The 25,805-nt window shown below is 47.8% G+C and overlaps 1 protein-coding gene across 11 annotated transcripts in view; it reads left to right on the forward strand.

Moving 5' to 3' along the window:
- The window catches only part of PHLDB1 (pleckstrin homology like domain family B member 1), a 105,860-nt gene that overhangs the window by 18,723 nt on the left and 61,332 nt on the right, over positions 1-25,805 (forward strand). For 8 of the 11 annotated variants that reach the window (XM_050922074.1, XM_050922075.1, XM_050922078.1 and 5 more), the window contains exon 6: positions 24,480-24,605. The exons of 1 other annotated variant lie outside the window; for it this stretch is intronic. In XM_050922074.1, coding sequence (XP_050778031.1) covers positions 24,480-24,605 — 126 coding nt within the window. Of the gene's footprint in view, positions 1-6,685; positions 6,771-24,479; positions 24,606-25,805 lie in introns of those variants that run through there. 2 more of the 11 variants (XM_050922084.1, XM_050922083.1) reach the window with 2 other exon arrangements.

The following is a 25,805-nucleotide window of genomic DNA, read 5'->3' on the forward strand; positions in this document are numbered from 1 at the left end:
ATGCATGTTTGACTGCCACCTATGCCCATTGGTTGCATTTCTTTGGGTTGTATCTCACAGCTGAGCGGTGACGTGATCCCAGTATGTGCTGGCTGCCGTAAGCGAAGCCCAAAACATGCTCTGTGCAGCAGCACCGCGGGCTGTTATTAAGGTATCATCATTTTGCTGTATGGTATCCAGGGGAAGGGATCAATTCAGTTAATGATAGTGCAGTAGACAGACAGTCTGGTACAGACCTTCAAGAGTGGCGGAGGAGAATTTCTCCAGACCTGACCCTTCCCTCCCCCAGTCCCACTGTTGCTTCCTGTAACTCCTTCTGCCCCACTCCTGGTGGTGCCTGGCAGCCTCTCCCAGATGCTCCTGTGCAAGGCTGGCAGGTAGGCTATTGTCCTCTGATACCTTCCCTTTCCAGAGCCTTCACACTTGGGGAGATTTCTGAAGGGAGAAGCTCTTGAATGGAGACAGGTGAGACAGGTGATGGATTTGGGCTTGTTCAGAACATTGTCATGAGTGTGTTGCCCTGGAAGCTATCTATCCGGTGAGAGGTAAAATCACCCATTGTTTTGCTTATGACATCAGCTTCTTATCTGGATGGATGCAACCAGTAGAGAAATGAGGGCAGGCTGGGTTGTCGGGGTGGGAGAGCCCAGGGTGCTGGAGGTGGGCACCATCCCAGCAAACCTTGCTGCCACTTGCATTCTGCTCTATTTGATGAGATTGGCAATAACAAGCTTCCTTGGGTGCCAGATCCTTCTTCCAGCCCCTGTCACAAGAGGGTTCCCTATTAGAAAGGGTAGGTGTTTAACTCCTTTTCCAGGGGAGCAAGGGAACCGAGGAAGGCTGGGGACTTCATTGTGCCCTTCTTTTCTGTTTTTACTTCTTTCCCCCTCTCTGCCTGAATTATCCAGCCCTGGGAGGCACTGTGACTTAGTGCACAAGATATCAGACTGGCAGTCTATTCCTCACTCTGTCACGGATTTGCTGTGAAACCTTGGGCGAGTCATTTAACCTCAGTGTTTGCCTGTCAGTAAAATGAGGGTGATAAATGGCTTTGACAGCCATTGGCTGGAAAACCCTTTGTAAGTACTCAATATAATTGGGACAGAGGAGTAAATTCTGAAATCTGTTATTCTGGGACATTGCAGATTTGGACCCAGCAACCTTCTATGTCTTCACTCCCCAAAGACTTGATTCAACTGCCTCATATTGGTGTAAATCTGGAGACGCTCCCCTGAAGTCAGAATCATTACCTGCTCTAAATTGATCTTGGTGTGACAGAGATCAGAATCTGGCTGCTGAACAGGAACGAGCCCAGGCCCATCGTGACTCCATGGTGTTTCTGTGTGAGGTTCTGCTGCACCGTGTCCGGGAAATAGGTCTCCTTTGGAGAAAGTTTGTCTACAAGGGCAGCAGAAACTGTTTTATCTGTGCTGCTCTAACAAGCATCCCCTGTGCTGTGTAGCACTGTTGCTGGCCAAGGATCTACTGTCCTGGCTCATTCTGTGCTGTCTTATTTTGTACAGCAATTAAGATATCCTTTTCATTCTCCTCCTCGTTAGATTGCCCAAGCGCTCCCTGCTATACCTGTGCCCTTGTGATGGAAATTACATTAGCAGCAATGAATTTTCTGGATGTAGCAACAGTAATGCTAGCAGAGTCATCAGCATGGAAGCTAAGCTGTTCAGAATTCAGCCATTTCCTTTGATAATTATGTATATTTTCCACATTACTCTCGAAACTTTGAACCAGATATGTGAAAACTCACATTAGAATAGAAAATTACACACTATAAGCAACTCCAAAGCTGTAGCATCTGAGGCCGATCACTTAGGCCTATCAGAAAGCAAACTAATTAGGCCAAGACACAGGGACTGAACACCAACCAGTCTATGCTCTATGCTTATCTTAGAAACATGGTTAAAGTGTTTCATTATGTTTATCCCTGGCAGCGCCATCCAGTGTGCATGTACACACACACGAGTGTGGGCAGGTACTCTCTTCCTCAATCTGGAGTCACTCCATTGACTTCACTGGAGTTTTTCTGCTGTAACAGAGCACAGACTTTGGAAAATTTTACATCTTCTAGGCTCTACAACAAGAAAAAAACACCTCAGAACACTTCCAGGTTTCACAAAGACAAAGGGGCTTATTTTCCTATCCTGTCCTTGAGTAACGTTTTTCACACTACTGCAGTCAATATCTTTGTGCAAAGATGGTGTCATATTTTCCACAGCTGCTTTAGTTTTCCAGTTGAATCACTTTTTCTGATCATACTCTTTTAAAAAAAAAAATTTTAATTTTTCTTTTACAGTCTGGAAGCCTTCCCTGGGGTCTTAACAGGGATTTTGATGGAAAATTATGTAGATATTTTTCTCCATTACTGAGTCACTTGGAAATCTTCACTACTGTCACCACCAGACTTCTATTGTAGCATAGATAACACTGGGAAATGTTTGGGAACATTGGAATTCTTCTTAGCAGGATCACACACACATACTCCCCTCCTGCCAATAAAACATTGCTGATCAATAGTGTTTCCCAGCTCTGTGGGGAAAGAGGGGAAAAATTGCCACACTATATGTATTCCTGATGCTGTTGTCATAAACAGATAGCTAAGGGTTAATGTCTCTTTCACCTAAAGCACCTGACCAGAGGACCAATCAGGAAACCGGATTTTTTCAACTTTGGGTGGAGGGAATTGAGTGTCTTTTGTCTTTTGTCTGCCTGCCTGCTTTCTCTGAGCTTTGGAGAAGTAGTTTCTTTTTTCTAGTCTTCTGTTTCCAAGTGTAAGGACAAAGAGATCAGATAGTAAGTTCTATGGTTTCTTTTCTTTGGTATTTGCATGAATATAAGTGCTGGAGTGCTTTGATTTGTATTCTTTTTGAATAAGGCTGTTTATTCAATATTCTTTTAAGCAATTGACCCTGTGTTGTATCATCTTAATACAGAGAGAACATTTGTACTTATTTTTCTTTCCTTTTTATATAAAGCTTTCTTTTAAGACCTGTTGGAGTTTTTCTTTACTTCAGGGAAATTGAGTCTGTACTCACCAGGGAATTGGTGGGAGGAAGAAATCAAGGGGAGATTTGTGTGTTGGATCGCTAGCCTGATTTTGCATTCCCTCGGGGGGAATAGGAAAGTACTTTTTGTTTCCAGGATTGGAAACGGAGAGGGGGAGTCCCTCTGTGTAGTTTCACAGAGCTTGTGTCTGTGTATCTCTCCAGGAGCACCTGGAGGGGGGAAGGGAAAAAGGATTATTTCCCTTGGTTGTGAGACTCAAGGGATTTGGGTCTTGGGGTCCCCAGGGAAGGTTTTTCAGAGGGACCAGAGTGCCCCAAAACACTCTAATTTTTTGGGTGGTGGCAGCAGGTACCAGGTCCAAGCTGGTAACTAAGCTTGGAGGTTTTCATGCTAACCCCCATATTTTGGACGCTAAGGTCCAAATCTGGGACTAAGGTTATGACAGCTGTGGATCCTGAGCACAATATTTTCACTGTCTACACTGGCACAAGGTTTAACTGCTTCTAAAAATGGCATTACTCCCAGTGATTGATACTGCATCAGTGCATCAAGTTAAATCTCATCCATAAAGTTGCTTGAATGCGCTTTGCAACGTGTGAGCTTTACTCCAAGGCAAAGTAGGATCTTGTGTTTCTGGATGCTTTTTATGCTAACCTACCTAAACTAGCAATTAGAGCAGTGAGGTTGGACGGAATGAGGGCTCCTGGGTTTTATCCCCAACACTGTCACCGGAGCTCACAGAGTGAGTGAGTTTAACTTTGAGCCAATTTTGTCCCTAGTAAAACTCCTTTTAAAACTACAGAGTTACATGAGGGATGAATTTGGTCCTCTGTGCATCAGTTTCTGCATTTGTAAAATAGGACTGTTAATATTTCCCTCCCCTCTGTAAAGTGGAAAGGTTCTCAGACTAGAGCAGCTATATACACACAAACTATCCCATTTTGTGACTTATTTACCAGAATTGTATTGCGTGTGTGGGAGGAGTGTCTTTTCTACTATTTACTTTGGTAGAGCAGTGTGTACTTGGTAATGTGGTTGTACAACCCCCCTAGAGCCTGATTGTTCATTCTTGGGCTACCCTCTGCTCCACAGAGCTGCATTTGAGAGTAAACCTCTCTAGCACCATTTGACAATAGCTCTTCAGCCTGTTTGCAAAATCGTTTTTCAGAGCTGTCATATGGATTCAGAACCATAGGCTCATAACCTGTGCTGATCTCCTTGGTGTGCTTTACAGCTATGGTCCCTTCCTGGGTGCTAGTACTTTGCAGGGTATGGGCCTGTTTCAGGTGTCCCCTTATAGCAAGGTGACTCAGGAGAATTTAGGTCTGGGTGAGGCTGTTCAGGGAGTAAATTGCCAATAAAGAATAAATCAGGAAAAAATCAAACTTAAGGAAAAGCTCCTGCTGAATAGTCATGACAGTGACAGACACCTCCATACTGCCCGGGATGAGGGAGAGATGCAATGGTTGGAAATGGGACTCAGCCACAGAATTCTAAGCACTACTGTCCCTTTGAAATAGTCTTGCTGATCCTGTGACGTCCTGAGCCTTCTCACTTTCCAGGAACTTATAGTACTCAGCCCCATGCCCTCATTGTGAGGTTTTATATGCAAACAGAAATGCTGTTTTTGTGCAAAGTTTTTAAAATGTTTTTTCACGTGGAATCCTAATGGGTTTCCATCAGCTCCAGGTGGTGCTGTGAACCCTTTTCCCAACTGCAGTAGGCCACTGGAATCCACTGCAAGCCAAGACTGAACTGGCCATGCTAATTTTATTGCCCAAGCTGGGCATAAAGTGTAGGATGTAAAACAACTAGCTGCAGAAGCACTAGGAAGTAAACTTGTCAAAGTTCACTGCTTTACTAGCTTCAAGCAAGAGACATTAACTGTATTACTCCTGGGGGAATTATGCACCACTGCCAAATGCAGAATTTTGCAGAAATTTATGTGCATGCAGAATTTTCCCTTTCCCCACAGAAATGGGCTGCAGTGCTGCTAGCCACCACTAGGGGACACTGGACCTGTCAGAGCCCAGCTTGCACATAGAAGACACTGCAGGGAGGGGGGAGGGAGCTAGAAGGTTCCTGGCAGGAAACTCCATGCAAGCCTGGGACTGACCATCATATTGTTTCTTTCTCTGGATCCCTGGGCTCGGGGGGGGGGGGGGGGGAGGGGGGAGTTATCTGGGCTGGGGGGCATGGCTGGGCTCTGTGTGGAGGGGTGAAGGTATCTGGGCCAAGGGGGCCCTGCTAATGGGCTCTAGGGGGAGAGGGGGTACAGGTAACCAGGCTAGGGGGGCCCATGGCTAGGCTCTTGGTGGGAGAGAGTTTGAGTGTATTGGCTGGGGGAGAATCATGGCTGAACTTCACGGGAGGGGTTGTGGGTGTCGCCCCCCCCCTTTGCTGGGCTCTGGGGTGGGGAAGGGGGCAGAGAAATAGGAACTGGGTTATCATAGAGGTTTCTTTAATTCTACTCCTGGGGGAATGTTTGAGTGTGTGTCTGTATTGTTACAGACATACTTTCTGACAGGTATTTTGAAAAAATTAGCAGAATAATTGAAACTAGTGTGATTAGGTAGTGTTATTTTGACAAATAAAAATTGCAGAATTTTTAATTTTTTGGTGCAGAATGCCTCCTGGAGTAACTATATACATAGTAGTAAATGGCACCACTGCCCTCTGCTGGCTAAAATCAGAACTGCTCTGCTGCATGCCAGAGGCCCTGTATGGCTAATGTATTTTTTTCTGGCTTGGGTGGCAGGGGTTCATGCTTTGGGAATGGGAAGCACTCGGTTCTGTCCTGGTGTTGCTCTGAATGACTGAACATTTTTGTTAGAGCAGGTGCCCCCAACCCTGCAGTCTGAAGGGTGTATGCAGAGCCCTGTGGACTGGATTGCAGGATCTGGACCTTTATTATTTTTATCTTCAGAGTGTTCCCTTAAAATTAGAAAGTGTGGGCCACCATGGGTGCCTACACTGTGGCTGTTCTGATTGAGTGGAGGCCCAATGCTGGGACCTGTGAGGAGTGGCGGTGCCTTAGCGTGTTGCACTCTGCACTACTTGCCTGGTGGGCACACTTTGAGGCTACAGCAACCTTTACTCCCTCTTTCAAAAAAGGAAAGAAGGTGGCAGAGCCAGAGGGAGAAGGAAAGGCCAGAAGGGACAATAAAAGAGGGGGATGAGAGTTGTGTCCATGTGGGGCATGGGGCGTGGCCCTACAGGGGAGCTCTGAGAACAGGGCCTACGCAGGGCACAAATCCAGGCTGGGATAAGGGAGACAGACAGCGGGCATAGGCGTGGCAGGCGGATACAGTGGATGGAAGGGAAGATAGAAGCAGGCAGGCATTTCCCCCGTCTGCTAGAGGAGGGGGGCAGTGCCTGCTGCACCCTTCTCTCCCTCCTGCACCTGAGAACAGAGAGAAGCTATAAACTGCCTTAAGCGAAGCTTCCTCCTGCAGCCCCCTTCTCTACCTTGGCCCGTCGCCCGGCCAAATCCGCTCCACTGTTTCCCTCCCCTCGCTATTCTGGCACCCCCCCCCCCCCGCTTTATCCTCGCTGTCACCTCCCCTCCCGGGGGCGGTGCGCTCCCCTCCATTGGAGCCGCGGCCGCTCTGTCTGCGGGGAGGAGCCGCCCCCTGAATAGACCCTTCGACTTCGGGGCTGGCACCGGGACGGCCGGCAGCGGCGCGGAGCTGGGCTCGCAGCGCGTCCTTGCAGGCCGGTAGCGGGCTGCTGGTTAGTGGCCATGCCGGGTACTAGCAGGGTCTGGCGGCGCAGCTCGGGTAGGGTATGGGGCAGGCGGGGGGACTGCCGGCTGTGCTGCTTCCAGCTGCCGGGAGCCCCGCTCTGGCCCCCGAGGGAGAAGGGGGCGCTGGTGACGGGACTGAAATGGGATCGATGTAAGCGGGGCGCGCGGAGCGCACGGGCTGGGGGTGTCTGGCCGGCCCGGCCCTTGTCCCTCTCGGACCCTCTCCGCCCTGGGCGCTTACCGCGGCGAGGGACGCGGCTGGGGCTGGGCGCTCACAGCAGCCACTTGCTGGATTCGCGGCAGCGGTCGGTGAGCCCGGAGCTCCGTGCCAGCCAACGGGGAGGCCAGGGCTCGCCTCTGTATCGGGCTGGTCCTAGACTTTAATTATAACTCCTCCTCCTCGCTATTTTGGGAGTCTAGAATGTGGTACCAGAATTAGCTTTGGGCGCTGGAGCCTGGCAGATGGTACAAGTCTCCTCCCACCTGGCTGTAAACTAGCTAGAGTTGTGTCTTGGTGGCATCTCTGCGTGCAGTTGTGTGTGTGCATTCACTCGTGTACCCGTACATACATGTCTGTGATTGATGTATGTATTTGCATGTGGCTTTTTAAAAGGATGTTTTCTTAGGCCACCCAGTATTCTTTGTTTGAAAATAATTGGTCTTGTTTGCACTGGGGGGTGAAATTTATTTCCCTCTAATGTGTTGGCATTTTTCCTTGAGACCTCCACAGCTGTGCAGCTGAAACTGACTTGAAAAAAGGCTGCAAATAGCATGAAATACTAGCTAAATATGTCCCCTGTGTATTATATGTACATGTGGTGAATGTGTGCTTGAGGGGAATTAATTGCACTTATTTGTGTGTGTGAGTTGCATATGGTCATCCCAAATGAATGAAAATAGAAAGTTTGTTGCCTTCCCAGCCATCAGTGTATTTCTATCATAACAGAGAGCTGCTAAAGATACAGTAGTAATTTTGGCTCTGGTTTAAGTGGCTTAAAACTTTATTGAAGGAGAGTTGTACTTCTCTGGCCCTTAAACATTGTTCTCTAAACACAAGTCGTACACTTTAGCTATTTTTGTCCCCAAAATGATGCGCTGATGTGATTACATGCATCCATCCCTCCTGGGAATAGTGAAATCCTGAACGACACACCTCCCCGTTGACTTTATTTTCCTTGCTTTGTGGTTCAGATATTGGAAATTCCAGTATTTATTTTGGGTGGTTGTTGTGTGTTTCGGCGGAAGCAATGGTATATCACAGTGCCATTATAAACTGGGTTCATAAGTGACTGCCACACAGTGCTGTTTGCAATCTTCATTTTTTTTATCATAGAATCATAGGGTGAGGTATTTTTTTTTCTCTTTCAAGTATGTTTATTTTGTGGCTATGAGAGCAGGAGCAGGTATGGGACCTGAAAAAAACTTGGGTGGCTTTCTTTTTTTTTTTTAAACTGACTTGATTTCAGTTTGATGACACCTCTCTAAACAAAGTGAAAGTGAGATCTGGCTGTGAGAGCTGGAATCTTAGTCCCTCTGGGTTGTGGAAAAAACACTTGTGTCCTCATGAGCAGTACTGTAGGGTAAAGAATATGTGTCCCATTAATGTTTTGGGGGAGGTCTGGATTGTTGTTGTCTGCTCCTTTTCTAGTGTTCTTAGAAATTAAAGTGGTTTTTTTAACCTGTCTCCACTTCCTACCACATCTATCTTTCTTGGTGCTGGATTGCATTGGAGCCAGAAATCAGGGTTCTGTGAGGTGGTGATTTATCTTTGAATTTCCTGGAGTGGAGGAAGTCACACAAAGGTCTGGGGCTAGAGCATGGAAGGAGACCCCATGAGTAATCATCCAAACCCCAGGGAACAGGGAGGCTGGAGAATGCTAGTTAGTCCTTGAATGTTTAGAACCAGGGAACAGATTGGTTTAAGAGGGGGATTTGCCCAACCCTCTCCCAAGTACAGCACTGATTACATACTGGGGAGCTTTTAGTAAAGAGCCAGGCATGTAATTCTGAGTCTCCAAGTGATCTGTAAACCCAGCTGTCAGGGATTATACAATCCCAGGATTTCTACATGAGACTTTCTTTTGTTGTTAAAAAGCCAAGGAGCATTGGAAGCTTATTGGGGTCTGTGTGCAGAAGTGATTTCCCCATACTCTACTCTCTGCTGTAGGAACCACCTGTTTCTTTAAAGCTCCCTGTCCCTGACATTCTGCCCCTGTTTCTGCTTTTCTGTGTCTAATGTGGCTGGATCGAGGCAGGTTGGAGGAAAAAACTCCTCGCTCACCCCCTGTGGTTCTTCCCCTGACACTTCCCGCTTTTTCTAGCCTGTTGTTAGAGATCAGAGAATCTTGTAACTCCAGTGGAAGGGATGGGACTTTGATTAGTGTCTGTAGTTGGAGTTCTGCAGCAGATGTCTTTCTCTCTGTGCCTCTCGGGATGGTGGAACAGGTTGAAGATCCTTACAAAACTTTTAATAAAATGGACTGGTGTTGCTTGTTAGTTTACTAAACCCTCCAAGGGCAGTAGATTATGCTTTCTTGGTCACCAGCAGCAGAGAGGCTTGTGTGCGAATGTTCATGGGAGAGAGCTTCAGGGTCTACTGAGGGTGGATGGGAAGGCAGGGTTAGTCTGTACGTAACCTGTTCCCAAGAGATGTCATTGGAGGAAGTGTAAAACTCACACCCAGGCTGTGTGAGAGTTGGGTGTTAACGAGGGAGGGTCCTGTCTGGCCCAGTCAAGCCCCAGAAGCAGAGATGCTCCCTAGTGCCAGGGCAGAGGCTGCTTTTCATCTGTTCACAAAGGCGTGACCATGATTTTCTGCTCCATCCTTGGAGTTAGAAAAACCCCAAACTTCCTCCCAGAGACAACTGCAGAGTAGCAAGTCAAACTGATCATGGGCTGTAGAGACCGTGCTGACAGTTGTGTTAGAAATGCTTAGCTACTGGGAGTGACTGGAGCCTAGCAAGGGAACTAGAAGTTAAGACTCCAGCTCTGCCATTAACTGTGTGGCCTTGGGCCATTTTACACTGAACCTATCTGTGCTATTTCTTAACTAAGGCATGAATTGTTTTTAGGGTCTAATCATCAGGTCTGGAATAAACAGGTTCCCTAAAACCACAAATCCCTGCAGGGCTAGCTCAGCCTGTCTTCCTGATTTGCATAAATCAAGTTCCATGTAGCATGCTGTGTGTGAAACACACTAGACCTTAAATACCAAGGCCTGATCAGCCCTGCATGGACAGTAAAGGTCCCAGGGCACTTTAAGTAAAGCTTTGTCCAACATTTTCCCTCCCCTACTGCCATGCACTGCTTTGCTCCTGTCCCCTTGGAGGTAACCACATCTCAGGTTATGCCCCTAAAGCATGTTGAGACCCTCTGCCAAGCATTATGGATGTGTGAAACGTTTCCCTCATTATGGTTGCAAAAATGAGGAGTGCATATTTCCTAAGTAGAGTAGACCTGGAGTAATAGGATTATTTAGGGTGACCAGATGCTCCGATTTTATAGGGACAGTCTCGATATTTGGGGCTTTTTCTTATATAGGCTCCTATTACCTCCTACCCCCGTCCCGATTGGTGGGGGCGAGTGGGAGGGTGGTAGTGCTGTATGCATTGTAGACCTGGGAGCTCTGTTCCTATGCTGTGGTTAATCCAGGCAACATGTAAATGCTGCTTTAGTCCTAGCTACTGTTTCCCCATAACTGGACACTAGTATAAAAGCTATGACTGTCTGAGCACTGGAGAGAAGGCAGGAATCCCCAGGCCCAGCTCTAGGTTACTGGCAAACAGCTTGCTACATGCCCCCCTCCCCCGCCCCCCGTTTTGTTTCTTAAGATTTCTTTTTCCATTACTTTTATTTTTCCTGTTTTTTTAGCATAAACTTGTGCTTTGGCAGTTTTCTCCCCTTCCCTTCTTTATTTGCCCGATCTAGGCCTTTGTTTTCTCTAGCCTCAATCCATGACCTCAGGTACAGGTTATACCAAAAATCCCAGGCTTCAAACCCTGCCAGACCTGCCTTGGAGTTGCTCGTGCCCTCCAAATGTAAGGTCTGTTCAAGTTTTAAAAGCAGATCTTGAAAGCTTAGGGAAGACAGGATGAACTTGCTGCTGATGGAGCATTCTCTGTGACTCCTGGGGTGTGAATCCCCTCACCCACTTCCTGTACTTCAGCTCCAGATGCTCAGAGAACCTCTGTGATCATTGTGATTGCAGTGGTAAGCAAAGATCTTGGGGGCCGTTCAGAACTATCTAGACCTTCAACTAAGAAGAAATCCCCTCTCCAGAACAGTAGGGGAAAGTCACCGTCTCAGGAGACCTCATATCCTGGCATGGGTACTGCTAAGATGCCCAACTCCTCTGGTACCGAGGTCTTGTCACTGGATAAAAAGATTACACCATGTACTGAGAATCACATCCAGTAAACAGCCTAGAGCAGTACCAATATCGGTACTGGACTCAGTGCCTTTAAAACACAAGGACTCTTCTAAATCCAAACTGAAATAGTCATCAATAACAGTGTCTTTATCCAGCCACAGAGAACACATGGACTCCACTTTGGTACCATCTTCAATACTTCCTGATGTACTGATTCCAGAGTACCCAGTACTGCCCAGGGTCCTCTTCCATAAGGAATGTGAGTTACCATTGCTGAGGGGTACAAAACGACATTCCCAGCTGGTACTGACTTATCTCCTGGAGTCGACCCTTCCATCTGCATCAACTGCTCATCCTCCGGTGCTGATACAGCCACTGGTTCCACACCAACCTTTTGAGGGTACTGAGAGGGACTTCCAGTTGGTATTGACATATTATCCAGAATTCCCTTACCAGTCAACAACACCTCAGCACTGATGCAGTTGTATGACTCATCATGTTACCAGCACAAACACTGTTACCGGCACCATTTTCTTCTCCTCCCCTGATGGTCATGGGCGAGGACACCTCATTCACTTCTGAGGCGTCTATACAAGGCTCCCCTACCTTTCCATTTCAGCCACCCCTTCTTGAAGTGCACCCTGAGGAAGAAACTCCCAGCAGGTGGTGTACCCAGCAGTATTGGCAAGAATAACCTTGGGGGTCCAACCCCCTTCCCTTATGCCCCACCAAAGTGGGGTTATTGGAACCAGGGGGCCCCTTATGACAAGCTCTTCTACGGAGTTCCATTGTGTAAGAGGTCATGCCAGGAGCACCAAGCCCAGGTTCTGTTCTGCAGGAGTTGCTTACAGAGGAGCAAGAGCCTGCTGGGGAAGAATAAGTACCTCCTTCCCATAAATATTCCTCCTCACCAGACACCTAACTCCCTGATTGCTGAGGTGGTTAATGAATGAAACCGACACCACTGTTGCTGTTCAACGCCGTCTGACAGGGAACTGAAATGGCTAGACTTCTTTGGCTGCAAAAGCTACTCCTTGGCCTAATTGCAGTTCAGAGGAGCCAGTTGCCAAACTCTAAGGGCAAAATATAATTTTACAAATTATTACAAATTTTTCATCTTTTACTGAATATCTGCCACAGAACAAGAGGGAACAATTTCAGGCCATCATAAAAGCCATAAAATCATCACGGCTTCTCTCCAGGCCTCTCTTGATGCTGCCAGTACAGCTGCAAGTTCCATGGCTATGGCAGTAGTTGTGCTCAGAGTGTCTTGGCTGCAGTCTCCGACCTCCCCCAGAGGGTACAAAATGCCATCAAGGACCTTACTTTCGAAGGACCTAATTTGTGCAACAGCACCACGGGTGGGTCCCTTCATTCGCCTGAAGATGCCCAGGTGACACTACAATCACTGGGCGTTTATATACCTGTGACAAAGAAAAAATATAGTAGACAGCTCAGTGGTCTCATCTAGTCCACTACCAGCTCATGAGACTGGCTGAACCCTACAGGAAAAACCCCAGATTCACTGAAAAGGGGCCATCCTCCACAGTGACACTTCAGTTGGCAACATCCTCAAAACAACCATTTTGACCCACTGGTCAAAGACCACAGACTGTTTTCCTCTCTGGATCCTACATTGAACCTGTTCCCCCTTCCACCCTTGTGGATATCGTCTCTCCCATTTTCTGTCTTCCTGGGAGCTCGTTACTTTGGACAGATGGATGCTGGAGGTGATTTCTATAGGCTATTCCATCCGGTTTAGCACCTTCTCACTCTCCTCCCCCAGCCCTCTTCAGAGACCCTACTCATTAGTGTCTGATATCAGGGTGTTGGCTCAAAGCACATCTGGGATCTCCTGAAGTGTTGAGGCCTGTCTGTCTTATGTCATTGCTGTTTGGTTCAGCAGTTTAGTGCCCATAGTGCATTCACTGCCTCCTCTGACTTGGGTGTAGTGCCCTTGGCCTCCCATAACAGTGTGGCCAATCAAGTCTCAATCAATCCTTATGCGCTCTGCTGAGATAGTTCTGTCTTTCTGTCTGTCATCAACGGGGGTGTTGATCTAGGGGCCCCCCAGGAGCAGAAATGCCCCCCAGCTCCCTGCACAGGCCCTCAGAGAACCATTGGAGGGTATTCCCTGGGAGAGGGGCATGTGTTGTGCCAGGTACCTGAGTCTCCTGTTATGGTGGTTCCTGATGCTGAGCTGTTGCGCTGCTTTTGGGGTGTCACATGGGGTGTCCTTCCTGCCACAATAAAGCAAGAGGTCCCTAGGGCAGTCCTTTCCCTTGGGAGGCAGGGGACAGACCTGGCATAGTTGTCCTGTCAGATCTGCCCTGCGGAACTGGGGCTTGGCTACAAAGTGGTGGTGGTGTAGAGTCTCCCTCTACTCCCCATGGGAAGAAGCATTTGTTTCTCAGCCTGTCTCCATGTCCACATCCTACCAAGTGGTGGGATGTCCCTCCAGATGTTTGAACGGGCATAGGATGTTCATGTTCTGTTAACACATTAAAGGTTCCAGTTGTTTGCCTGTGACCCGTGGAGGCAAGTACCATACTGCTTGCTACCTGCTGGCTTTGCTTGCCGGACTGCTTAGTCCAGTATGGTGTTGCGTGCTGGGATGCTCCCTCTACAGTCCAGGTGGCAGAAAACTGTTTTGCCCTCTCTCATTTGGTGTGCTTGGGGTGGAGGACCCAGGGGTGTGTTGATCTGGACTTTCAGACCAACCCCAAGTCTTATAAGGGTCTGGTTAACATCTATACTGGCCCCATGCCAGTGCCACACATAGGTAGAGGTTCCTGCTTGGGCTCCTCTTTGCCCCAGGCCTTGCTGCAAATTCTTGCCACTGGCACATTCTGTGCGTGATGATAGCCTAAACCTGAGCAGCTAGGTGCTCCGTAGAGCTTCCTCCCCTTGCCTTCGTGGTGGTGGATGTCTGTCCTAGCTCTGCTGCTCAGGCCCACAGCACACACTGGGGGAAAAAGGGGAGCATCCCAGTCCCCCTCCTTCTCCTATGATTGTTTATCCCTGCACATCTCTCTCCCCTAAGACAGAAGTTCCTTCCCTCCTGTATGTAGGAAGAACCATACCCTGGAGGGAGGTATTTTCAGCTCTGACTGAAGCTGAAGAGCAAGGTTCCCCAGGGGACTGGCAAAGTGCTTCAAAGCTAGGTGTGTCTGGGGAGCATTCCAGCTCCTTCCCCTCCCACTGCACGTCACACAGACATGTTCTGCAGTGCGTTCCTTGCTCAACACAGAAAAGGGGAGGGAAGTTGGGCCTAGGAATGCAGCCCCCAGTCAGTGCTGTGGGGGGGGGGTCCCACATGATGGCACTTCGCCTGCTGGCCTCTGACTTTGGGATACCATGTGGCAGCATTCTTTCTGGTGCTGAGTGCTAGCCTGGGTTTGTAGCACTGGAACAACATCTCTGAGAGCTCTGCCATATGGGCAGAGAGCTGACTTGGTCAACAGGTTTCCTGCTGTTTCACTTTAAGTTTCAACCTTAACTTTTTCCTGCATTTTGTAGGGGATGGAGCACCGGAATTGACAGCAGGACTCCTGAGTTCTGCTCCTGAGTCACTACACCCTGCAGATGTGGATCCCCAGCACTTGTTGCTGTTGGACCCTTCCTCTTTCTATTCCTGAGCTTAACAGCTGCCCTGTGGGCCTAGTAGGGTTCCATAAGTTTTAGGGTGGGAGCTTGTTTGTGAAGGTTTGTAAAATGCTTTGAGATCATCTGATGGTAGGAGCTAGTGGAGGGAAAGGATTAAATGAGTCTGATTTTCTGTATTCGCCATCTGTCTAAGCTAGAACATGACCTGGTTCTTCCTTCACTTATTCTAGTGCCATTACACAGACGTCAGGGAACTTCCCCAATAGGAGGAGAATCAGACCAGGATATAGATCAGCATTTGTCAGCATACCAAACCCTTTGCAATGTCTGACTCTCCCATCAAATTCTGAATGTTCAGTTCCTCCCCAGCCAGGGGAAGCAGTTCACCCTCTTCTTTCTTGCTGGTTGGATATATAACAACACACTCTCTTCTGCAGGCTGCAAGTTTGAGATTTCTGTGCTATAGACTCTCTCCTGTCCACTGCAGACAGGAAGGGTCTGTGCTTCTTATTTCTACTTTCCATTAGCTCTGCCTTCTGCAGGTCTTTATTCTGGTAACTGAGTCAGGGTCAGCGGTGGGACTCTGCTTAGGAGCGGCTCTGGCCTTTTCTGGGCTGAGATCCTTGCCTCTAAAGTGTGACTTGTTGGCTCTGCTCTGGGACTTGGTCAGGCATGTCGATAGCAACAGAAGCAGGGCTAGATGGCAAGCGTGGTTGCTCACTCCTTTGCACTCAACAGGCCATGAACAAACAGCACATGGGTCAGCCGGGGAGACTGTGCCAGGCAATTGGAGCAGGAATGGTCCTGCCTGTGGTCAGGCCAGTGCCCAAAAGAAATTCCACACAGTCTCTGAGCCTTGCCACCCTCCAGGAGAGATTCCAGGCCCCAGCATTGCTCAGCCTGGCAAGGAGAGAGATCAGTCCCTTCCTCCTCTTCCAGTGCCAGGTGGTGAAAGCAAGGGAGTTGCTGAATGATGTGAGCAGCAGGTGAAAAAAACCTTTCATTGTGCAGCGTGTGGAGTGCCACCCCAGGCGCAGAGTCAAATACTACCGGGCCTTGCTGACCCTGACTGATATTGGCCTTTATGGCTGTAGTTGGGGCTTATACTTGAGAGCATGTGCTGGTGGTTCCTGTAGGGGATCAGGAAGAATAGCCTCCCACCCAAGTGCAGCATTGTTGCAGGTGCTCTGTGGTCTCTTCTGCTGCCTGCTGAAGCCTCCATGTTAGGCTAGGAACTGGAATTGCTGAAAATGGTCTGATCTGGTACAGCACATCCTGAGTCCCCTGGGATCAGCTTACAGATGTGGGAATCTTCTCATCTCAGGAACAGTCAGGAAAGAAAGAGGTGCTGCTCTTGTACTACCATTTCACAGACCAGAGGTGTACAGCAAGAGCTGGATGCTGCAGTCTGGCATGGTTGTGGATTTGCTTGTACAAATTTATGTCTTCTCCTTCCTCGCAGTCTGAAAGGGCTGCTTAGAATGAAGGGTCGGGGACTAGCTTCTGTAACAGGCTGGGCTGGGCATAGCATCAGTGGCTAATTATAATTGTCATGTGTGTGTCCTGTTCATCTGTTGCCCTTGAAACACTTTACACAGGTGGGTAAATAGCCTGCTCCCTGTCAGCTCTGCCCCGACCCACCAGAGAGAGGCAGTGTGCCCACACTGAGTCTGAGACAACCCCATTCTCCTGAGCCTCAGTCCTGTATCTAATTCACTGCCCCACACCACCTCCCTGGACAGTCATTGTGTCAGCTATCCTGGTGTCAGTCTAAAACACCCTTGGGCTGAGTATCTAAGTACTATGCTGTCCTTGGGCCCCCTTACAAGAGTGAGCCATGCTCTTGACTATAAGGTCTCTGCAGCTTTGCTGAGACTGTGCCTTGCCCGTCCTTGGCTGATGGTGCATAATGTAGCAGCTTCTGTGAAAGAAGGCATATGGATGCCATCAGAGAGGGTCAGCCGAACCCTGCTGAATAGGAAGTAACTCACTAACTCACCACCCTCACCTTCTCCTCTGCCCACTCAAAACTTGTCATAAAGATATTTAAAGCCGTGACCTCTTACGTGGGGCTTGGTCAGGAGGGAGCTAACAGGAACAGCTACAGCCAGCAGAATTATCTGCCTATTCTCTATAACCAGCACTTTCAAACCTAGCATTAGGCACCTGTTGCTAGACTCTGAGGGGCTGAGCATGGCTGTGGCACATGATGTGAGCTGTGGGTGCTCAGCACCTCTGAAATTCAATCACTTATTCAGGTGCCTGATATGGATGTAGGTGCTGGACTCTAGGCTCCTTGTTTTAAAGCTGCTCTATTTACTTTCAGATTAGGCTCTTCATGGGCTTTTCTAACACTGAGTTTCACAGCCCACTTCCAAGGTGATATTGACCCCATTTTACTGCTGGAGAAACTGAGACAGATCTGAAGTGAAATGAATTTGTAGAAGAGCTGGTGCAACCCAGCCTATAGACCTAGGGAGGCCTGAAGTGAGCAATATACCAACCAGCCTCTCTCTGTTTACTATATTATCCACTGCAGTAATTGTCATGTATTGAGAGATTTGTGTGTATATTGAATTATTAAATTAAATAGTACAGAGATGGTCTGGCATTTGGCATGGCTATATCCCCCTGTACCACCTCTCCACCCCAGGGGATCTTTAAATACACTGTATCTACCTGCATGTATCTCTGAGTTTCCACACAGGAATTGTAACTGGAAAAAAGTGGTCAGTGACACCATTGTTGTAGCCCTGCTGCTCACATAGACCTGTTCATGTTAGAGCAAGGAGAGCAGCGGCTCTAGATTAGAGGGGATGGATTCTGGCAGGGCCGACTTGCTCTGTGGTGGAGTATGCTCTCCCCAGCTTCCCCTCACCTTAGAACTGCAGGTGACAGTTCTAACCAGAGTGTTCCCACAGCCTTCAAGGTGACAACGGTCTCCACTCCTCATGAGTGTGAGGGACAGTTGCTAAACACTGCTTGGGACTTGAGCAGATGGTGATTTGCAATCCCCTTTCCAGCAGCCCTGGCCACAGCTCAAAATCCTGTCTGTCAATTAAACTTTACTGTAGTTGTGCAGCAGCACCACTATCATTAAGGTTCTGTCGCAACATCTATTTAAAGGTTCTTCTTTCAAAGTACTCTAAAATTGACATGCTTTATCAGATTTCTATGAAATCTGGTTGTCTCAGGAGGGTGTGGGATTGGATTAGTGACCCATATTTGGAGTCATTTGAGCTAAGGGTTCCAGAGATATAAGCCCCTCCCTCCCCGCCCCCCACAAACCAGCCATATTAAAAAAAAAGCTTTTAGGTATGTGGTTTTTGGTTTTGCCCAGCACTAAAGACCAAACTATTGAAGTTGTGCAGGTCAACCTGGTTTCAAACTGTAAAGTTTTACCTAAGGTAATGTGTGGCAATCACTAGGACTATGTCTACACCACGCACCTTACAACAGCAGCCGCACCATGGTGCGCTATGTAGCTGCACTTTATTGCCGGGAGAGGGCACTCCTAGCGACAAAATAAAACCACCTCCAACGAGGGGCAGTAGCTTCATTGGCAGGAGCTCGGCTCTTGCCGACGAAGCACTGTCCACACAGGTGCTTTTCGTCGTTAAAGCTTTGGTTGTTCAGGGAGGTGTTTTTTCAAGCCCCAGAGCAACAAAAATTGCAACAACGAAAGTGCCAGTATAGACATAGCCTACATCTTTGGGGGACTCAAATTGAGAACAGTATTGAAGAAAATGTGCTCTTGTTACACTGCCCATTCCCCAGTACAGAAAAATGGCTAGAGGGTTTCCATTCCTGACATTTTACATGCTTTAATCCTGACTTTTTTTTTTCCTTTTTAGCCTTTAATAGTGTGAGGTGGACTCCTGTGGGTAAGAGGAATGGATTGTAAAAGGAGATAAAGAGCTTGTACATTTCAACAACTGTGGGATTGGCAGAGGAAAACCATGTATTAATGGAGTGTATTGAGGCATTGCCGAAAGAGGAAAGAATTAAGGTTTCATGGACAACCGTAACTGTATATTTCCTGGTTTTCATAAGTTTGAGTTTTACTCAACTCAGTGGTCTGGAAGGGGATGATATACAGTAGTTATGAACAATACAGGAATGGAGATTGTTCATAACTCTGAAATGTTCATAACTCAACAAAATGTTATGGTTGGTCTTTCAAAAGTTTGCAACTGAACATTGACTTAATACAGTTTTGAAACTTTACTATGCAGAAGAAAAATGTTGTTTTTAATCATCTTAGTTTAAATGAAACAAGCATAGAAACACTTTCCTTATACTGTCAAATCTTTTTTTAAACTTTCCTTTATTTTTTTAATAGTTTACATTTAACAGAGTACAGTACTGTATTTGCTTCTCTTTTTTTTCTCTCTGCTGCTGCCTGATTCCATATTTCCAGTTCCAAATGAAGTGTATGGTTGACCGATCTGTTCATAACTCTGAGGTTCTACTGTACCACCAAGCAACCTTAACTCTGGGTTAATATAGTTTTTCGGCAGTGAATATATATTTGCTATAAACATTAATTTAACTGTATGAGGCCCCTATAATTGTTCATGGGGAAACTGAGCACAAAGCAGTGACTTATCCAGCTCACATTGAATTTGTGGCAAGGCCAGGAATAGAACCTGGGAGTTGCAAACATCCATCTGCTTCTCTTGCTGCTATACAGTGCTCCCTCTGGTAAGGAATGGAAGGAGACTGGGGAAGAGCCTGAGACTGAAAGTAAAGCAGTGTAAGAACAGAAAGCTACCAATAACATGTTAGAAGCCCTACTGCTTTGTAGAGAAAAATTCTCTCCTCTCCCTGATTCTCCTTTGATCGACAACAGGAAGTGTGAGATTGCCTGGGGAAGTGGAGTGAGAGCTCTCAGCAGATACTGGAAGAGAGCAGTTTGTTGATACTGAGGAGTGTTGCTGCTTAGCCCTATATAAATATTACTTACCAAACCTGTAACACCTTACCTGTCCCAAAAAAGTGCCCCCGTGCCTGCAGTGATGTATTGGGTCAGGGCTAGTGTTACTGGTTTGCTGGCTGCATGGCTAGCCAAGGGACTCCAGGAAAGGCATACTCCCTTTTTAATAAGGTAGTAATTCACTTTCCACGTGGAAACCCAGTGCTGGGATCTGGTCTTCTCTGGATTGCTGACTCTGAGATACTGGGAGTGCATTCCATCCAGCCCAGAGTCAGAGTCGCTCTTAGATCCTCCCCCATTTATAGAATTCATCTTGGGCCCTGATTTCAGAGGAGCTGACCTGCAGCTGCCGGTGAGGTCAGTGGGCCCAGATCATTTGAATATCAGGCTCCTAGTCTTCAGTGATGGCCTTTTTACCCCTACAGCCTCCATGCACATGCATCAGCCATGAGTGCCTTCCCCTCTGCTAGGGAATGATAGCAGTCATGTGTGCTGGTGGGAGGCAGGTGGCATGGGTTTGGCATTTGGCACTGTGTGTATGTGCAGGGCCTTTGTTTATACGCCTGTCTACACATCTCTCAAGCCACATTCCACACTCATGCTCATCACCAGCTTTCTCCAGAGAAGTCAGTTGGTTTTGGCCAAAAAAAGATGATTTGCTCATGGCAGACAGGAGCTGTCTTGTCTGCAGTGCAGACTGCCAGCTGTGGAATCCCTGCGATGTTGCTGATTTCCAGTAAAAGGTGAATCCTGCACACAATCGTGCTTCCCCCTGGAACCATGCACCCTATCCATACTTGTGTTCCCCCTCTTCTTGCACAAGATGCTGTGTACTGCCTCATTTCCATGATGCTTTGGGGGAAGGAAATGTGGGGAGGAGATATACCATAGATTTCAGCCTCTCTCCTTGGTCCCTGAAGATGGCAGAACAACCTGTCCCTAGGAAGAACCCTCAGGGCTGGGCCGTACCTTGAAGCCCAGCTGTTCCTGGCTCCATCCTGCCTCTTTCCCACACTTTCTCTCTGTGTCTTGTGCTTTCTGTCATGAGTGGAAGGTAGAAAATAACACACAAGTGAAGAGCAAAGGCCTGATCTCAGTGTGGAATAGCAGAGGCTGAGGGTATTCTGTTCTATATAGGTTTTTATGTCACGCTTATTACTATAACATCTGAGCACCTTCCACTAATGTATTAAACAATGTGAATACGTGTCTATCACATATTTGTTCTCTCATCCTCTGCCCAGAGAGAGAAGCATTTGTAAAGAAGCGTCTTGTTTTGGTAGGGTGTTTTTTTTTTTTTTGTTTAAAAAAATATACCTGTTGCTATAACCCCAACTATACATACAATATGATGGGGGCTTATTTAGCTACAACGAGTCAGGAAAAAGATCTTGGCATCATCGTGGATAGTTCTCTGAAGATGTCCACACAGTGTGCAGAGGCGGTCAAAAAAGCAAACAAGATGTTAGGAATCATTAAAAAGGGGATAGAGAATAAGACTGAGAATATATTATTGCCCTTATATAAATCCATGGTACGCCCACATCTCGAATACTGTGTATTGATGTGGTCTCCTCACCTCAAAAAAGATATTCTAGCACTAGAAAAGGTTCAGAAAAGGGCAACTAAAATGATTAGGGGTTTGGAGATGGTCCCATATGAGGAAAGATTAAAGAAGCTAGGCCTCTTCAGCTTGGAAAAGAGGAGACTAAGGGGGGATATGATAGAGGTATATAAAATCATGAGTGGTGTTGAGAAAGTGGATAAGGAAAAGTTATTTACTTATTCCCATAATACAAGAACTAGGGGTCACCAAATGAAATTAATGGGCAGCAGGTTTAAAACAAATAAAAGGAAGTTCTTCTTCACACAGCGCACGGTCAGCTTGTGGAACTCCTTACCTGAGGAGATTGTGAAGGCTGGGACTATAACAATTTTTAAAAGGGAACTGGATAAATTCATGGTGGCTAAGTCCATAAATGGCTACTAGCCAGGAATGGTAAAGAATGGTGTCCCTAGCCTTTGTTCATCAGAGGATGGAGATGGATGGAAGGAGAGAGATCACTTGATCATTGCCTGTTAGCTTCACTCCCTCTGGGGCACCTGGCATTGGCCACTGTCGATAGACAGATACTGGGCTAGATGGACCTTTGGTCTGACCCAGTACGGCCGTTCTTATGTTCTTATGTTATATGTTTCTATTAGTGAAGACAAGGTCAAAGAAATGTGCCTTGCTCTTGGAGTGCAATGTGGTAAGATTTGTGATGCTCCTTAGTTCTTGGGGAGTTCATAACACCGTCTTGGACTGCCCTCAGAGGAGGTTCTGTCTCTCTCACAAACAAGCGTTACTCTTATTGTTGAGAATTCCATTGTGCCAAAAGAGCAAGGTTGTTGACCACAATCTTTATCCTAGAGCATTAAACGGTCTTTTAGATAGCCTCGGCCCAGGCCATGGAGCACTTTGACGACAAGGACTGAGACCTTGAACTTGATTTGATATTTTATGAGACACCATTGCAGAGAGTGGAAGACAGGTGTGATGCATTCATGGTAGCCAGTGCTGCTGAGGAAATGTGCTGCAGTGTTTTCTACTAGTTGGAATTCCCAAAGTGCTGAAAGTTTCATGCCCAGGTATGCCACATTACTGAAGTACAGCTGAGAGGTGACAAAGGCATGAATAACTGAGGCCAGGTCACCTTCTGTCAGGATGGAATGGAGTCTCCTAGCCAACCAGAGGTGATAGAAAGCATTATTCATGGCCATTGCAATGTTAGAGCTCAGTCAGTGAGGAATCCAAGAGTACTCCTACACTGGACTGAATTGACAAATTGTGGATGTGAACCTTCAACCACTGTACTGTGGCTGTAAACTCCGCAAAATACTTTCCTCTGCCCACCAGTATCACCTCTGTTTTGCTTGGGTTCAGATTCAACCAACTGCTCATCATCCATGAGCTGATCTCATCCAAGCACTGGGCCATCTTGTTGGTAGTGGCGTGGTCAAATGTGGTGAAGAAAAGATAGAGCTCTATCATGTGTATATTGCTGGCACTTGAGTCCCTGTGATCTGACCAGTTCACGTACTTATTGGATATAAATGCTGAAAAAGATCACAGAGAGAATTGATCCTTGTGGGACCCCACAAGCAAGGGGTAGTGGTAGTGGTGCAGTTTCTCATCCTTGGATGCAAACTGTGGGAAGAACCCAAGCCATTTTAATGCATTACTCTGGACTCCTGCCACCTCTCTCAGGTGAGACAGCAGTATCTTGTGCTCAGCAATGTTAAACGCTGCAGAGGGGTCCAGGAGGATGAGAATGGATGTTCATCAGTGCCACAAAGCAGTTTCAGTTCCGCATCCTGTCCTGAATGCAGATTCTGCCAGGTCTAGATTGCTGGCTTCAGTCAGATGAGCTTGCTCAGGCAAAGGAGCTTTGATACTGGGCAATAGTTGGCTAGGACTGATGCAGCCTTGCTGCCAGGCCATGTCTAAGCAGTGCTACAGCTGGGCTGCTTGTATCCCAACCTGCCTTAGGAAAGGAAAGGAGGATCTGGTGATGCAGGAAGTCAGTGACTGCACCCATAATCGGCGGTCCCAGCACAACAGCCTCCCAGTAATCCCTCAGTCTTATGGTATTTGCATCATGTCTCTGCAAACTGGCTCTTATCTCCCTCACTGCCCTTGGACTTGAAGCTCCTTGGGTGGGTGGGTGGATGGACACTCCCATCTCAGCCCAGGCATGAGAGAGGAGGGTGCTGTAGAGAGCAGTTGTCTGAATCTGGAGCACAACGTTCCTTGCACAGGCACTGCTGCGCTCCTCTCTTTAAGATGAACAAGGCTCTTCTTTTTCAAGCTGCCACCTCCATGCGTGACTCCCTCTGCCCATTCTTGGGAGACACAGACGGGTGCAGCAATAACCAGTAGGAGAATGTTTGATGGGAAGTGAATGGCTCAGTGAGGAGGGTCAGATGTCTAGTTAGCAAGTAGTTTTGAGGGGCTTCACCCCAACCACCCCCAATAGGCTTGTGCATGAGCTATTCATTCATAGCCTCATGCCTCCTGGCAGGCTGTGGTCCTGCACCATAAGCTCTTGTTCTAGTGCATCCTCACAGCATGTACTATCTGCAGTGCCCACTGAGCAAAATGACACACCAGCTTCTGTGAGTTCCACATCAGACCTGTGACCTGACAACAAATCTCCAATGTGTCTAAAACCCACTAGGTCCCACCCTCAACCCCTCTGTACCTGGCACTTGGGTGCTCTCTGCTTACGCTACACTGCCAGGCGTCAAGGGGCGGGCTAAAGCTCTCTTGGCATCTCTCTGCCACCAGAGGCTCCTTAGGCCTGGCTCTTTCATCAGGAGCAGTGTGTGCAGCTCCAGTGTGGGCAGTGGGATCACTTCATGTGTCCCAGGGTGGAGTTTAACCGTAGCTCTGTGCAAATCCTGCTGGGACTTCCGTAAAGCTCCTTGTGGTCCTTCAGGAAGGGAAGTGTAATGGCAATGATTCTGTGCCTAGCTCAGTGCGGTCCTGCTCCATGTCTCGGGATCCTGGTGCTACGGTGATACAAAGAATGATTCCATCATCATGCCTGCTGTCTCAGGGCAGTTAGACAGCCAACTGGTACATTTGGGACAGAGATCCTGCCAGTTCCCATGGTCATGGCCAGAGTTTGCCAACTGCTGGGCTGTATTCAGTGATGAATCCCTTGGGGGTGCATTGTGGAAGGAGAGACCCTCAAAGACTGGGGTGGCCATGTTCACTGTATGCTATAACCTGCTCCATCTCACTCTCTTTCCGCAAGGGTGCATGATCTGCCTGGGGCAGTCAACCTTCCTCCGGTTTAATCACCCTGCTGAGGCCAAGTGGATGAAAAGCATGATCCCAGCTGGAGAAAGGAGTCCTGGGGCCCCATATGGACTCATGGCAGGTAGGTGAATCCTCCATGCTCAGGGCCTGGGAGTGAGGACACCCATGTTCTATTCTTGACTCTGCTGCTGACTCAGGCAAGTCAGTTTCCCCTCTCTGTGCTTGTTTCCCTACCTCTAATGTGGGGATAATAACCCACCTCCCAGGGAGGAGTTGTGTCAGTGCCTGTGGGCCTGGGATTGCTCTGAGGAAGATACCCCTGTGAGTATTAATGGCAACTGACTGAGGTTTTGTCTACACCATGCAGCTTTTAGCAGACACGGCTGTGCTGCTGCAGCTGTACCGCTAAAAGCCACACAGTGTAGCTGCTGTTTGTTGGGAGGAGAAAGCTTCCACGCCCCCACGAGCAGCAGCAGCTTTGTCTGCACTCCTGGCGACAAGTGCTGTTCACACCGGAGCTTTTCATCAGTAAAAATTCTGTCATTCGGGGGTGGATGGGGCCGGGGGGGTGTTGTATTAACACCTCTGAGTGACAAAAGTTTTGCCCACAAAGTGCCAGTGTAGACAAAGCCTCAGAGTGTAATGAGCTCAACAGAGCCCAGATATTCAGTATGGCAAAGGTCTAACCCTGGGCCTTGGAGAGAAGAGTTTGGGGAGGGAGCTCTGCCAGGGCTCAGATCGGCATTTCTGTCCAGTGCTGTGGTCTTTTAGTCTGCAGCTACCCCTACTGTCTGCCAGGTTATTGCCGTGCTCTCTGAGCCACTGAGAGTCACCAGTGCTGGGTTTGGTGCCTGTGCAGAGCTGGAGAGTGACAGCGATGTCAGGCAGGAATTTCTCCCTCTCTCACCAGTGAAGGAAGGGGAGAAGGGGACTCATTTGCTTCTGAAGGATCAGGTGGAGGCTGCTGCTGGAAGTGGGAGATTGGGCTTGATTAACACATCTTCTCCTAAAAGCCCATTCTGCCATCACAGCAAATGGAAAGGCCATGGCCCAGTTCTGCTGTCCTTACTCAGGCAGCACTCCTATTTGCTTCACTGGGGTTTTGCCTTGAGCGAGGGCTGCACAGCTGGGCCTAAGCGTTTCTGCTTGGTATGATGGCAGAACTGATCTGTAGGATTTGTCCATCAAGTCCAGGCTCCTACTTCCAGCTGCAGCCATGACTGACCTTTATTTCGGCTGAACCAAAGCTGATGCCATTAGGGATGGCAGCGAGTGACTCTGGGGGAAGCAGGTGAGATCCGATAGCTCAGTAAATCTATTC

Source organism: Gopherus flavomarginatus, chromosome 13 (genome assembly GCF_025201925.1).
Source record: "Gopherus flavomarginatus isolate rGopFla2 chromosome 13, rGopFla2.mat.asm, whole genome shotgun sequence".
Taxonomy (NCBI): domain Eukaryota; kingdom Metazoa; phylum Chordata; order Testudines; family Testudinidae; genus Gopherus; species Gopherus flavomarginatus.